This window comes from Canis lupus, chromosome 10 (assembly GCF_011100685.1).
Source record: "Canis lupus familiaris isolate Mischka breed German Shepherd chromosome 10, alternate assembly UU_Cfam_GSD_1.0, whole genome shotgun sequence".
NCBI lineage: Eukaryota > Metazoa > Chordata > Mammalia > Carnivora > Canidae > Canis > Canis lupus.
In genome coordinates, this window is record NC_049231.1 from 56,352,883 (window position 1) to 56,369,560 (window position 16,678).

General features: G+C 39.4%; 1 protein-coding gene across 13 annotated transcripts in view; it reads left to right on the top strand.

Moving 5' to 3' along the window:
* ACYP2 (acylphosphatase 2) overlaps positions 1 to 16,678 on the top strand; it is a 254,520-nt gene that overhangs the window by 109,152 nt on the left and 128,690 nt on the right. For all 13 annotated transcript variants that reach the window (XM_038551266.1, XM_038551267.1, XM_038551263.1 and 10 more), the window contains 2 exons: positions 6,990 to 7,006; positions 8,336 to 8,445. In XM_038551266.1, coding sequence (XP_038407194.1) covers positions 6,990 to 7,006; positions 8,336 to 8,445 — 127 coding nt within the window. The remainder of the gene's footprint in view (positions 1 to 6,989; positions 7,007 to 8,335; positions 8,446 to 16,678) is intronic.

Consider the following 16,678-nt stretch of genomic DNA (forward strand, 5'->3'; position numbering starts at 1 on the left):
CATTATAATGTAAAAATTTGATTTTACATGAAAGGATGCTGTTTAAAATTCATCATGGTTTCTTTTCTTTTAAGATTTTATTTATTTATTCATGAGAGACACAGAGAGAGAGAGAGAGGCAGAGGGAGAAGCAGGCTCCCTCCAGGGAGCCTGATGTGGGACTAGATCCCAGGATTCCAGGATCACAACCTCAACCAAAGGTAGATGCTCAACCTCTGAGCCACCTCAGCCTCTGAGGCGTCCCTCATCATGATTTCTTTAAACGTCACGGTTTCTTTGTGAATTTAAAGTAAGATTTGCTTTGCAAGTATATACCTCAGAGGTTCTCGCTGACACATCTTTACACAGTTGAGGCCAATTGAGCCTCAGCTCAGCAACATATTGTGTTTGGAACCTTTCAGAACTGAAGGGGCTGATGTCTGTCCCAGTTTCCAGGGTGGTGTGTATCTGGAAAAAACGTGCATTTGTCTTATCAGCTTCCCTTCTCTTTAACAAGTGAAGTGGAAGTGGTGCGGAGAGGCCATAAAAGCCCATAGAAGCATCTCTCCCAACACAGGCCCAATCCCAAGAAATGCTGTGTTCTAGCCAGGCCCGGTAAACTGCAGAAAATCCATCTCCACGTTTGCTTTTTTCTTTCTATACGGACCTTCCTCTCTTGCACAATGTGCTTCAAACTAGGGAAGAGGACTCTCAAGGATTCTGAGAAAATTCCTAGTGGATTATGGAGCTTTGAATGGGTAATTCTCGCACGGTTCACTGCCTCACAAAGTTAATGGGCTGGAGGTCCTGACCCGTCTTGATGCACATTCCTTGTAAGCCTTTAAAATAAGGGTTGTGGTGAAGGGGCCTAAGAAATAATACCCCCCTCCATTATGTGAGCTATTGACAAGACAAAGAGGAAAGCAGAGTTTGGGGAACGTGGTATGAATCTGCAGGTAGGTGGACTTGACGACAGTCTCTGCTGCGGAACCAAACACACTCACCGGGGTACAGGCAGGGCTCCCCTAACAAGGGAGTGGGAAGATGTGATCCTGAGAGAAACTCGCTCCCAGAAGGAAGAAGAGGGAGCACCTGGGCTGTGCTTGCTTCTCCTTGTGAACTCACCAATTAGATAAATCACTGCAGGTCCCTGAGGAGGAGTAGGGACAGGGTACGGTGGCCAGGAGTGTCACACTAATGGCTATTCTTCCTCAAAGAAGGAACTGTCATGGAGGCGAAGAAGCTTTCTCCTCTAGAAATAGGTTGTAAAGTCCAGAGAGAGCTCAACCATTTGAGTTCTTCCAGATGACCTGTTCCCCCAGAGTGTTTTTGTTGTGGGACGATAGGAAAAGTCAGAGAGGTGGTATGGTGACCGAAGTGGGAGATTGCCTGCCCCCATTCTACAGATAGAGGCAGGAGGGCCTACACCACAGGCCTGTCTTCGGCTTTCCTTCTTCTTTGCCATTTTTTTATTTATTTATTTATTTATTTATTTATTTATTTATTTATTTATTTATTGTGATATTTTAAAAAATTGAGATATAATTCATACACTATTAAACTCGCTTGTTCATTTAAATATTTATTTAAGATTTTCTTTATTTATTTGAGAGAGACAGAGATAGCGACAGACATAGCGAGAGAGAGAGCGCAAGTAGGGAGAGAGAAGGAAAAGCGGGCTCCTAGCTGAGCAAGGATCCTTGCATGGACTCAAGTCTCTATCCCAGGACCCTGAGATTGTGACCTGAGCCGAAGAGAGATGCTTAACCCACTGAGCCACCCAGGCACCCCTAAACTCACCCTTTCAAAGTATTCAAAGCATACTAAATATACAGTGATTTTTTTTCCAGTAGTCATGTTTTTGTACCCATCACCACTATCTAATTCCAGAACATTTCCACCACCCTAAAAAGAACCCCTCTGTCACATTGCCCTTTAGCAATCATTCCTCATTCCCTTCAGGGGGATCAGGGCTGAGGCCACTGCGATGTTTTTGGCCTTTTCCTCATGGTTTCAAGAAGGCTGCTCTAGCTCCATCATGATATATGATGGATATATGACATTCACCCTATATTCCACATATGAATACATGATATTCACCCTACAGATATACACCCTATATTCCGTTAATGAATGCATGATATTCACCCTTCAGGAAGAGGGAGGTTATAAGGATGAAACCACTGGCTGAGCCAGTCCTGTCAACAAGGTTTCCTGAAGCCCTCAACCAGTGACGTGGCTCACATCTTTTCTTACAAGGAAGATGGGAAATCTAGAAAGGCAACATGCCTAAGTAAAATCAGAGCCTTTTAGAAAGGTAAAAGGGAGAATGGATTTTGTGTAGGCAGCTAGCACTGTCTACCACCCATAATTCGTATATTAAAGAAATTTAACAGAGTAATTATTACATTCATTCCCAGGTAGTAGGACATAGTTCAGGAAATCTTTGATCTCCATGGTTGTCAACCTCAAAACATTAGATCTATAGCCAAGACAAGCTAAGTTTCTGTTAAGTCCGTATTGAATCTTTTCATACCTGATTTATTTCAGTCTTAGGCTTTTCATCCCTCTGTCACTGCCTACAGTCATGGGCATCACTTCCGTTTTCTACCCAGTTTGTCAAGCTGTATGCACTTAGCCTAAAATTATATCTCTTAAATTTAAATGGTAGTCCTTTAGTTCTACTGTTTTAGGATTTGTTCAATAAATTTGTGTGTGCCCTTATCACTCATAATTATAAATAGAGCCACCAGATCCTGCTCCAGGCTTTTATCTCAAATCCTGTAAGTTCTATAAGATGACCAATTTAACCGTTTTGTTTTTCCATTCTTGTGGTTGTTCTGTCTTTATTTATAAAACATGCTGATATTAGTATTTCTGGTTTTGTCAACTTAGGCATGATCTAGTGGCTTCGTGCTATCCTTTATATTATATACTAAATATGTGTGTATACACGTACTGTTAACTTTAAAAGTAAAACTGCCAGGTATTTCACAAGCAAAAAAATAGTTTATTTGGGAATAAAAGAGAATAAACAAGGTGGCACATAACCTTGGAAGAGTCGGGGCAACAAAGGAGAGGCATGCTTTTTTAAGGAGAAAAGGGGTATATTGGGAAGGCTGTTATTATTATTTTTTAAATATTTTATTTACTTATTTGAGAGAGAGAGTGTGTGAGCAGGGAGGAAGGGTATAAGGAGAAGCAGACTCCTAGCTGAGCAGGGAGCCTGATGCGGGACTCAATCCAGGACCCCGAGATCATGACCTGAGCTCAAGGCAGAAGCTTGACTGACTAAGCCACCCAGGTGCCAAGGAAGGCTGTTGTGAATAAAAGGAAAGTCCAGTAAACTGGACTCAAGTCTCCATCAAGACTTGGGGTAAACTGGGAATTCCGAGTATGGTGGCTTCTCATTGGCTGAGCATTGTGGGGGTGAGGGGGACCAGGAGAGGCAGGGGGTGGAGGGAGGTAAGGAAAGCCTTTCTTCCTTAGGTTGGAGTAGTAGAGTAGGATCCATCTTCAAGGTCAAGCCGCTGTAAGGTCATGTTCCTCACTTCCTGTTGGGTATGCAGTGGACTGAGTCATAGGGTGTGAGAGCTCCTCCTGCTGAAACCTCCGGACTCCGTTTTAGTAAAATTTCCCATTACTAATTTTTATGACACTGTGTATTATCATTTACGTAAAGTTCTGCTAGAATCAACATAGAATTCTTGAGATTCCTTCTAGCTCTGGAATGCAATAAATTTATTATCACTTTGAATGAGACTTAAAGTCTAATCAATATACTTATATGTATATTTGCAATATTAGTAATGAATTATTGCAGAAGAGTTAAATAGTTCACTTAAATATTTATCAGCTGGTTTATCTTTCATTCATTATTCAACAGCTACGTGCCAAGCTCTTATCTAGGTGCCAGGAACATGTGTTGAACAAGACAGAAAAAAATCATGCCCTAATGGAACTTATAGGGAAGACAGGAAATTTTAGAAAGTAAACATTTACTTAAGAAAGGAATATCACCTTTGTAATGTCACATGGTAATCAGTACTTTGCATATATAGGAAACATATGGGATGCATTGCTGTTTTAGATGAATTGGTCAGGGGACATGTTGTTACAGGATTTCTTTTCCTTTAGTGCCTATGGTTCTTGGTCATGCCACTTTGAAGAATGTAGAGGTAGACCAGAGGAAGAGTGGGGGGCAGCCGAGCAAAGCTTATGGAGTGAGACTAAAACAAAACTTACCTAGTGATAGTACAGAGCTCCTGAAGAGGGAGAGGACCCGAGAGGGTTGCCAGCAGAGTTTCTAAGTCTACGGCTTAGAGTTTATAGGCCTGTCGGCAGGCTGTTTTAATCTGATTAACCTATTCGCCTGTCACCCAATCAAGTTTTTGTCATCTACCTATCACATGGGAAGGGGTGGAGGGCTCCTTCCAGGGTAGTGTAAAATCCTTTTAAGGGTGGTTTCCTCTTAGGGTGGGCCCCCTTGTCCCTGACTGGCTTTCTGCCAACTATCCATCATCAATATTTCTAAGGAGATGACATTGTGCAGAGACATGAATAATGAAATGGAGTTAGCAGTGAGAAGAAGGGGGAAGAGCATTTCAGGCAGAGAGAATAGTACATGCAAAGGCTGTGAGACAGGAATATGCTTGGCATGTTGAAGAGCACGAAGCAGGCAAATTTGGCGAAATGGAGCAAGCAAAGAGGGCAGTCCTAAAATATGAGGTAGACTCATCAGGCGGGGTCCAGAGGCTGTGGCAAGTAGGACACCTTTTGGGTACAATGGCCGGCCAGTGGAGGGTTTTAGGCTGGGGAAGAAGAAAGTGATAGGACATTTACTTAAGAAAGGAATATCACCTTGGGTGTTTTATAGAGAGTAGACTGCAGAAGGGCAGAGCTAGAAGCAGGAGGGCTAGTTAAGGAAGCTGTTGAGAGTTCATGATAATTTGGACTAGGGCATAAAAACACTATTACCCATTTTTCTAGAGATAGTTGAAACAGAATCAACTTCTTTTTTCTTTTAAGTCTTAAATGAAGTTTGGGGCATTACTCATTTTTCTAGAGATAGTTGAAACAGAATCAACTTTTTTTTTTATTTTCTTTTAAGTCTTAAATGAAGTTTGGGGCTAGAAATAATTTGTAAAGTGAGTGTAGTGACATGGTTCTGAATATGTAACTAAGTGGCAAATAAGTGACCGGTTGCCTGGGCTGCTCCAGCACCAGGTCCAAGGAGGGCACAGGGGAGGGGTTTTTGCCTTTTCATTGTCTGCAGCTCCTCTCCTGTAGTGCTGCTGACTTGTAAAATAGGTGAGGGAACGTGATTTATTGCCAACATGATTGGAACGACGTCAACCGGTCGTCGTGCATCAGATCTGAGATACCCTACGAGACTTTTCCCTTTATGTTGCAATTCTTGATGTGAAATCAAGATCCTTTGCAGACCTTTCCCAGGCCTTCCATTAAGGTAACGCCACCCACTGGTTCTACATTTCAGTGGGCGTGGGAACCACCTGGAGAGCCTGTGGAGACCAGATTCCAGGACTTCACCTGCAGTTTCTGCCTCCGTAGGGCTGGGGTAGGGCCTGAGGATAAGAAGATGAGCTGAGACCCCAGCTCTGTTGGCGCTGCCAGGCATTGGGCTACTCGTTGAATAGGCAAGAGCTGGACCAGATGTTTCCAATTTCTGTTTACTTCAGTTGCCAGGCCTGCTTTTCCTAATGCTGACATCATAGGGGGCTGCTGGCTGTTGAGGACCTCAGGGGAATGGGCACAGCTCATCCCAGGCCCAAGCAGCCCACCTTCCTGGCCAGCGTCCTTTGGGATCCTCTCAAGCTTACAAATAAAAGGCTGCACACTTTTCACAGACCTGCCTGTGTTCTCTCCTGTTCTGTCCCTCTCTCCTCCATGGTCGGCCTTAGCTGAAGTTGCTCTGTGGTTTTTCTTCCAGTTCCTTGCATATCTACAAGCTGTTGTCTTTCCTTCCGTCTGTGTAACAAATTGCCTTTCTGACTCCCCTTCAGATCAATCCTTGCCACTCATCGTTTCTCCTCCTTTTACATGTATCTTTTAAAATATTTTTATAGCCCTATAAAAATTCCATTTGTGATATATCCTGTCTTTATCACCTTACTCCTCTTTCTCTTCATATTCGTTTGATACCACAATATGCTTATCATCAGGAAACAGTTGACACCCCCTGTTATTATGGATCTGCTTACACAATGCACAACATTATCTAAGCCATCGATCCTTCTGGATCTTTTTAAGTAGGCTCCACTGTTGTATGGATAGGCTCCATCTTTTGACCTCTTTGGATGTTGGTTTGATCTATCACTTACGATTTCCCAATGTATTTAAACTTTTCTTTGTCAGTTGTGTAATTTAAGTTCAGTAACATTCACACTTTTTAGTGTACAGTTTAATGAGTTTTGAAAAACACATATAGTCATGTAGCAACCACCGCAGTTGAGATGCAGGGCAGTGCCTTCACTCCAGTAAGCTCTCTCTTGCCTCTCTACAGCATTCCTTCCCCCAGCCCTTGGCAACTGCTGATTCGTTTTCTGTCCCATAGTTTGGGTTTTTCCAGAATATGGAATTAAAATAAAAACAGAAATGTTTTATTGCATTCAAATTTGAATTTAGTCCTTGCATTTAAAAAAGGAATTCTAAAAGCTGAGGATGGGTAAATTGTATGTCAAATATACTTAACTGTCCGTGGTAATAAGTATTTTGTTTTATTTATCCTTTTGAAAAAGAATGAATATGCAGTGTGGCTTTTCATGATTCTTTGGTTTCAGAATATTACTAGGTTTCTGCAAAAATAGCCTTTTCTGTTTTTATTTTAAAAGAAAATAATTTAAAAAACACTTTCTGAGTATGTACAAATATGAACATTTTTGTTCATTTCATTTACTTACTATTTAATAAAGTAAATGAAAGGTCAGGAAATACATAATGTTTTTAAAGGTAGACAAACTGACATTTCTTTTTATTTCTTTTTTATACAGGTGTTTGCTTCAGAATGGTAAGTCAATTTTTTGCTATTTTTTCTATTTATTATTTCTATTTACAGAGATAGAGCAGTTTTCTATTTAATGCTAGTCTACTGCTTATTTTCTATCCTTGACAGTAAATGAACTATTTGTATTTCTTCCAAATTACTGCTTGAGAATTTTTTTATTAAAGTTGTCTTTTAAAAGTAGTATATCAAAAACGTTACAGCCTGCCTAGTTTGTAGCTAATGTTTTGTATGAATTTCAAAAGCACCTCTACTGGGATAATCAAATTAAACATTCTGGTTAGGTACGCTGAATATAAAATATGGGATCTGCCCCTTGTTCTGGATGGAAGAAAACTGCCAGGCAAATGTCTATATCTTGAATTGCACAATGAAAAGTGCTCATGTTGCATAAAGGTTTTTAGAAGTTGAGACTCCTTATTGATTTTAACATTTTAATTTTGTTAATATACTCCTTTCCTGAAAGTAAAACGTGCACGTATTTTTCACAGACTGTCTGAGCTGACAGTCACTAGATTAGCTCTCTGTTCCTAAACTCCGAGGATTTAGGATGTTCCCAACCATTAAAGTCTCCTCATTTTGAGATAGTCCCCTGCCTCACACTTCAGATTTTCTCTTTTTTCGTTATTATTTTCAGAGCTAGCTCCTACATAAATCCTAGATATAACCATCTCTGTTTAGTTGGGGCTATAGAACGTATAGATTCTTGGTCACTCTGACCTCCAAGACCATGTTTTAAAAAAGTTCCAGTAGACAGGATCCACAAAAATTTAGTATGATGTAGTTAAAATAGTTCAAAATAAAAATGTTGCTAGGTTTTTATTTGTCATTAGCATAATGGAATTTGGAACTGAGAAGAGAAATTTTAAAAAACTGTAAAGAATAATAGGAGAACTAAACTTCCCTTATGTGGCAAGTCCATAGCCAATGGAAGACATCAGAATCTTTTAATTGAATGCTGTATATTGGTCATAACTCGATATTTTCCCTCAGTGATTGAAAATCTTGGAGTGATCATCATTTGGAACCCAGACAATGTAATTCAGTGTTAGCAGGTATAGGAGCAATGCAACTGAATTTTATGGATCCCAGAACACATTACGGAATCTGTTTTCTGAAGTAATTCCCACTAACCATTTATTTTCTCATAACGTGCTTGTCTTTGAGGAAAGTAGAATTTAATAAAAAATACCATTTAAGTGGAGGTTCTTGTAAACAGAGGTATGATTATAGGTCAGCTACATAATTTTCAGCATAGACTGTAGGAAAAAAATTATTATCAGTTACATTTTTTTGATGCTGGACTTCGTTTCACTTATTTTCTCCTAAAACCAGTACACGGAAGACGAGGCTAAGAAAATAGGAGTGGTTGGCTGGGTGAAGAATACCAGCAAAGGCACTGTGACAGGCCAAGTGCAAGGCCCAGAAGATAAAGTCAATTCCATGTAAGTAGCAAGACTAATAATGCACTCATGTGATTAATGAACTTATTTTAATATTTCACTGGACCAAAGAATAGTATCGATGGAACAAATTCAGTTTGTAGATTATAACTAAACCAATGTGCTCTTAGGCATACCAGCAAGGAAATCCTGAGATGGGAATGGAATTTGTACATTTAGGATGGATTTCCCACTAGGGCAGGCCCTCCAAAAGAGCAATGGCGTCATTTTCCAATCTATTTGAATTGTGTTTGTCTCTTCTTATGTGGAGGAAACCTCTGGGCTCACATATCATTCATCCAAAGTGGTTGTGAAGAAGCATAGTGCCTTTGGATGGTTCTTGAAATTCTTTTAATTAATTAATTTTTTGAGAGAGAGCATTGGGAGCATGTGCGAGCAGGGGGAGGGAGGGGAAGGTACGGAGGGAGAGGGAGAGAGGGAATCTCAAGGAGGCTCCACACCCAGTGTGGGGTGCAGCTCAACCTCACAATCTTGAGACTGTGACCTGAGCCGAAATCAAGAGTCTGACACTTAACCTACTGAGCCACCCAGGTGCCCTTGGTTCTTGAAGTTCCTAAGGTATACTTCAAGGCAAAAAGGCTGTCCTCTTCTTTTTATAAAGTATCTTATTTATTTAATTTTATTTTATTTTTACTGTCAATGAAAGTGTGTTTTATGAGTTGTGTGGTTACCAAAACGAGTCCTTGCATTCTAAAGGAGACCAGGTTCAGTAGTAAGGAAAGTAGTGCCCTGTCATATTCAAAGACCTTATCTTTTCAGTTTCATATTCCACTGCTTTTGTAGCATTTTTTAAAATAAAAAATAGCTAATATTTGTTGAGTATTTGCAGCATTAGGCAATATGGCACACATTTCACATAGTTTATCTCATTTAATCTTCACAACATCTTATGGCATAGGCCCTAAGTCATACCCAATTCATTTTAACTCATTTTATTTTATTGTTTGCAATTTATGTTTGTTTTTATTACTTAATGCTTTCACATTTTAAAAGTAATACTTTTTGAAAAAAAAAGTAATACTTTTTTGCTTATTGTAATAAGTGAAGTAATAAGATGCTGAGAGATAAAAAAGCAAAGCTATTAATCTGCCCCTTCCCCTCTGCTTCCCTCCCCTTGATGGAACCTGTACCTCTGGCCTCTTGAATACTTTCTGAAGCTTTCTCTTTCATTTAAAAGTATTTAAGCATTTGTAGTATGGGCTTTGCTTGTTTTTGTGAAAATAGAATACTGTTTTAAAAAAAGATTTTATTTATTTGAGAGAGAGAATGAGAGAGTGAGCATGTGCACACGAGCACGAGCGGGGGTGGGGGTAGAGGGAGAGGGAATAGCAGACTCCCCTCTGAGTAGGGAGCTGGGTATGGGACTAGATCCCAGGACCCTGGGATCGTGACCTGAACCAAAGGCAGACACTTAAATAACTGAGCCACCCAGGAGTCCCATATTTATGCATATTTTTCTGTAACTAGTTTTTCATTTTATAGACATTCATCAATCAGTAAATTTTTTAAAATATTTTTAAATTTCTTTATAATTAAAATTTTAATTTTAAAATTAATTTTTAATTTTTTTCTAATTTCTTTACATGTAAGTACATACTTTGTGTATAAAACTGTACCCCAACTTGGAAAGTGGGATCTAAAAATTCAGTTTCATAAAATGTACAGTAGCAGTTACTGAAAAACGATAATTTTCAGTAGGACTGCCACAAAATGCCAAAAAGATTATGAGACTTATGTTGTACAGAACTAAGTAGTTCAGTGGATGATAAAGTACCAAATGACTATGAAGTATTGGGAATGGGGGCTGTGAGGGAGGATAGATACTCATGCCTATCATGATATCCTAATCCATGTTGTAGCAGGTTTTTGATTAATATCCTTAACATAAATGTAATGATATCATCCATTCTGCCCATTTTTTCTGGTCAACCCCTGCACACTCCGTTTCTTCCTTCCTTTTTTTTCTTTCTTTTTAAAGATTTCATTTATTTATTTGACAGAGAGAGAGAGCACAAATAGGCAGAGCAGCAGGCAAAGGGAGAGAGAGAAGCAGATTCCCTGATGAGCAGAGAGCCCAATGCAGGGCTTGATCCCAGAACCCTGGGACCATGACCTGAGCTAAAGGCAGACACTTAACCTAAGATTAAGCCACCCAGGTGCCTCCGCTCCCCTGTTCCTTCCTAGTACCACCAGTAATCTAGGATAGCAACTGAGTGGGCTTCCTCCCACATTTGTCTCCATATTCACCCCCCTCCTCCACACACACACACATACACGCTTGGAGGCACATACAATTTTGGCTTGTGATCAGTATTTGCTTTTTAAAAATGGGATCATAGTATATACACTTCTTTGCATCTCACTTTATGATTCAAAAATATATCCAGGAAACAAATGATCCAATTAGAAAATGAGCAGAAGACATGAATAGACATCTCTCCAAAGAAGACATCTGGATGTACAACAGACACATTAAAAGATGCTCAACATCACTCATCATCAGGGAAATACAAATCAAAACCACACTGAGATATCACCTCATACCTGTTAGAATGGCTAACATAAAAAAACACAAGAAATAACTGTTGGCGAGTATGTGGAGAAAAAGAACCATTGTGCATTGTGGGAATGCTAACTGGTGCAGCCACTGTGGAAGAGATTCCTCAAAAAATTAAAAACAGAACTATCATATGATCCAGTAATTCCACTACTGGATATTTACCCAAAGAAAATAAGAACACTAACTCAAAGAGATATGTGCACCCCTATGTTTATTGCAGCATTATTTACAAATAGCCCAAGTGTCCATCCATAGATGAATGGATAAAGAGAATGTTTTATATATAATATATAAATATATATAAAATGGAATATTACTCAGTCGTAAAAAAGGATGAAATCTTGCCATTTGCAACAGTATGGATGGACCAAGAGAGTGTAATGCTAAGTGAAATTAGAGAAAGGCAAATGCCATATGATTTCTTTTTTTTTTTTTTTTTTTTTTTTTTTTATTGGTGTTCAATTTACTAACATACAGAATAATACCCAGTGCCCGTCACCCATTCACTCCCACCCCCCGCCCTCCTCCCCTTCTACCACCCCTAGTTCGTTTCCCAGAGTTAGCAGTCTTTACGTTCTGTCTCCCTTTCTGATATTTCCCACACATTTCTTCTCCCTTCCCTTATATTCCCTTTCACTATTATTTATATTCCCCAAATGAATGAGAACATATAATGTTTGTCCTTCTCCGACTGACTTACTTCACTCAGCATAATACCCTCCAGTTCCATCCACGTTGAAGCAAATGGTGGGTATTTGTCATTTCTAATAGCTGAGTAATATTCCATTGTATACATAAACCACATCTTCTTTATCCATTCATCTTTCGTTGGACACCGAGGCTCCTTCCACAGTTTGGCTATAGTGGCCATTGCTGCTAGAAACATCGGGGTGCAGGTGTCCCGGCGTTTCACTGCATTTGTATCTTTGGGGTAAATCCCCAACAGTGCAATTGCTGGGTCGTAGGGCAGGTATATTTTTAACTGTTTGAGGAACCTCCACACAGTTTTCCAGAGTGGCTGCACCAGTTCACATTCCCACCAACAGTGTAAGAGGGTTCCCTTTTCTCCGCATCCTCTCCAACATTGGTTGTTTCCTGCCTTGTTAATTTTCCCCATTCTCACTGGTGTGAGGTGGTATCTCATTGTAGTTTTGATTTGTATTTCCCTGATGGCAAGTGATGCAGAGCATTTTCTCATATGCATGTTGGCCATGTCTATGTCTTCCTCTGTGAGATTTCTGTTCATGTCTTTTGCCCATTTCATGATTGGATTGTTTGTTTCTTTGGTGTTGAGTTTAATAAGTTCTTTATAGATCTTGGAAACTAGCCCTTTATCTGATATGTCATTTGCAAATATCTTCTCCCATTCTGTAGGTTGTCTTTGAGTTTTGTTGACTGTATCCTTTGCTGTGCAAAAGCTTCTTATCTTGATGAAGTCCCAATAGTTCATTTTTGCTTTTGTTTCTTTTGCCTTTGTGGATGTATCTTGCAAGAAGTTACTATGGCCGAGTTCAAAAAGGGTGTTGCCTGTGTTCTTCTCTAGGATTTTGATGGAATCTTGTCTCACATTTAGATCTTTCATCCATTTTGAGTTTATCTTTGTGTATGGTGAAAGAGAGTGGTCTAGTTTCATTCTTCTGCATGTGGATGTCCAATTTTCCCAGCACCATTTATTGAAGAGACTGTCTTTCTTCCAATGGATAGTCTTTCCTCCTTTATCGAATATTAGTTGCCCATAAAGTTCAGGGTCCACTTCTGGATTCTCTATTCTGTTCCACTGATCTATGTGTCTGTTTTTGTGCCAGTACCACACTGTCTTGATGACCACAGCTTTGTAGTACAACCTGAAATCTGGCATTGTGATGCCCCCAGATATGGTTTTCTTTTTTAAAATTCCCCTGGCTATTCGGGGTCTTTTCTGATTCCACACAAATCTTAAAATAATTTGTTCTAACTCTCTGAAGAAAGTCCATGGTATTTTGATAGGGATTGCATTAAACGTGTATATTGCCCTGGGTAACATTGACATTTTCACAATATTAATTCTGCCAATCCATGAGCATGGAATATTTTTCCATCTCTTTGTGTCTTCCTCAATTTCTTTCAGAAGTGTTCTATAGTTTTGAGGGTATAGATCCTTTACATCTTTGGTGAGGTTTATTCCTAGGTATCTTATGCTTTTGGGTGCAATTGTAAATGGGATTGACTCCTTAATTTCTCTTTCTTCAGTCTCATTGTTAGTGTATAGAAATGCCACTGACTTCTGGGCATTGATTTTGTATCCTGCCACGCTACCGAATTGCTGTATGAGTTCTAGCAATCTTGGGGTGGAGACTTTTGGGTTTTCTATGTAGAGTATCATGTCATCGGCGAAGAGAGAGAGTTTGACTTCTTCTTTGCCAATTTGAATGCCTTTAATGTCTTTTTGTTGTCTGATTGCTGAGGCTAGGACTTCCAGTACTATGTTGAATAGCAGTGGTGAGAGTGGACATCCCTGTCTTGTTCCTGATCTTAGGGGAAAGGCTCCCAGTGCTTCCCCATTGAGAATGATATTTGCTGTGGGCTTTTCATAGATGGCTTTTAAGATGTCGAGGAATGTTCCCTCTATCCCTACACTCTGAAGAGTTTTAATCAGGAATGGATGCTGTATTTTGTCAAATGCTTTCTCTGCATCCAATGAGAGGATCATATGGTTCTTGGTTTTTCTCTTGCTGATATGATGAATCACATTGATTGTTTTACGGGTGTTGAACCAGCCTTGTGTCCCAGGGATAAATCCTACTTGGTCATGGTGAATAATTTTCTTAATGTACTGTTGGATCCTATTGGCCAGTATCTTGTTGAGAATTTTTGCATCCATGTTCATCAGGGATATTGGTCTGTAATTCTCCTTTTTGGCGGGGTCTTTGTCTGGCTTTGGAATTAAGGTGATGCTGGCTTCATAGAACGAATTTGGAAGTACTCCATCTCTTTCTATCTTTCTAAACAGCTTTAGGAGAATAGGTATGATTTCTTCTTTAAACGTTTGATAAAATTCTCCTGGGAAGCCATCTGGCCCTGGACTCTTGTGTCTTGGGAGGTTTTTGATGACTGCTTCAATTTCCTCCCTGGTTATTGGCCTGTTCAGGTTTTCTATTTCTTCCTGTTCCAGTTTTGGTAGTTTGTGGCTTTCCAGGAATGCGTCCATTTCTTCTAGATTGCCTAATTTATTGGCGTATAGCTGTTCATAATATGTTTTTAAAATCGTTTGTATTTCCTTGGTGTTGGTAGTGATCTCTCCTTTCTCATTCATGATTTTATTAATTTGAGTCTTCTCTCTCTTCTTTTTAATAAGGCTGGCTAATGGTTTATCTATCTTATTAATTCTTTCAAAGAACCAACTCCTGGTTCTGTTGATCTGTTCCACAGTTCTTCTGGTCTCGATTTCGTTGAGTTCTGCTCGAATCTTTATTAACTCCCTTCTTCTCTTGGGTGTAGGATCTATTTGCTGTTTTTTCTCTAGCTCCTTTATGTGTAAGGTTAGCTTTTGTATTTGAGTTCTTTCCAGTTTTTGAATGGATGCTTGTATTGCGATGTATTTCCCCCTTAGGACTGCTTTTGCTGCATCCCAAAGATTTTGAACGGTTGTATCTTCATTCTCATTAGTTTCCATGAATCTTTTTAATTCTTCCTTAATTTCCTGGTTGACCCTTTTATCTTTTAGCAGGATGGTCCTTAACCTCCATGTGTTTGAGGTCCTTCCAAACTTCTTGTTGTGATTTAGTTCTAATTTCAAGGCATTATGGTCCGAGAATATGCAGGGGACAATCCCAATCTTTTGGTATCGGTTCAGACCCGATTTGTGACCCAATATGTGGTCTATTCTGGAGAAAGTTCCATGTGCGCTTGAGAAGAATGTGTATTCAGTTGAGTTTGGATGTAAAGTTCTGTAGATATCTGTGAAATCCATCTGGTCCAGTGTATCATTTAAAGCTCTCGTTTCTTTGGAGATGTTGTGCTTAGAAGACCTATCGAGTATAGAAAGAGCTAGATTGAAGTCACCAAGTATAAGTGTATTATTATCTAAGTATTTCTTCACTTTGGTTAATAATTGATTGATATATTTGGCAGCTCCCACATTCGGAGCATATATATTGAGGATTGTTAAGTCCTCTTGTTGAATAGATCCTTTAAGTATGATATAGTGTCCCTCTTCATCTCTCACTACAGTCTTTGGGGTAAATTTTAGTTTATCTGATATAAGGATGGCTACCCCTGCTTTCTTTTGAGGACCATTCGAATGGTAAATGGTTCTCCAACCTTTTATTTTCAGGCTGTAGGTGTCCTTCTGTCTAAAATGAGTCTCTTGTAGACAGCAAATAGATGGGTCCTGCTTTTTTATCCAGTCTGAAACCCTGCGCCTTTTGATGGGGTCATTAAGCCCGTTCACATTCAGAGTTACTATTGAGAGATATGAGTTTAGTGTCATCATGATATCTATTCAGTCTTTGTTTTTGTGGACTGTTCCACTGAACTTCTTCTTAAAGGGGAATTTTAAGAGTCCCCCTTAAAATTTCTTGCAGAGCTGGTTTGGAGGTCACATATTCTTTTAGTTGCTGCCTGTCTTGGAAGCTCTTTATCTCTCCTTCCATTTTGAATGAGAGCCTTGCTGGATAAAGTATTCTTGGTTGCATGTTCTTCTCCTTTAGGACCCTGAATATATCCTGCCAGCCCTTTCTGGCCTGCCAGGTCTCTGTGGAGAGGTCTGCTGTTACCCTAATGCTCCTCCCCATAAAAGTCAGGGATTTCTTGTCTCTTGCTGCTTTAAGGATCTTCTCCTTATCTTTGGAATTTGCAAGCTTCACAATTAAATGTCGAGGTGTTGAACGGTTTTTATTGATTTTAGGGGGGGATCTCTCTATTTCCTGGATCTGAATGCCTGTTTCCCTTCCCAGATTAGGAAAGTTTTCAGCTAGAATTTGTTCAAATACATATTCTGGCCCTCTGTCCCTTTCGGCGCCCTCGGGAACCCCAATTAAACGTAGGTTTTTCTTCCTCAGGCTGTCGTTTATTTCCCTTAATCTATCTTCATGGTCTTTTAATTGTTTGTCTCTTTTTTCCTCAGTTTCCCTCTTTGCTATCAACTTGTCTTCTATGTCACTCACGCGTTCTTCCACCTCGTTAACCCTCGTCGTTAGGACTTCTAGTTTGGATTGCATCTCATTCAATTGATTTTTAATTTCTGCCTGATTAGCTCTAAATTCTGCAGTCATGAAGTCTCTTGAGTCCTTTATACTTTTTTCTAGAGCCACCAGTAGCTGTATAATAGTGCTTCTGAATTGGCTTTCTGACATTGAATTGTAATCCAGATTTTGTAACTCTGTGGGAGAGAGGACTGTTTCTGATTCTTTCTTTTGAGGTGAGGTTTTCCTTCTAGTCATTTTGCTCAGTGCAGAGTGGCCAAAAGCAAGTTGTATTGGGAAAAAGAGGAAAAGAGAGGAGAGAAAGAAGGAAAGAAAAGAGAAAGAGAAAAAAAAAGGGAAGAAAAAGAAAAAAACAAAAACGAAAAAAAAAAAAAGAAGAAAAAGAGAAAGAAAAAGAAAGGAGAAAAAAAAGGGGATGGGGGAAGGAAACAAATCAAAAAGCAAAACAAAACAAAAACAAAAACAAAAACTA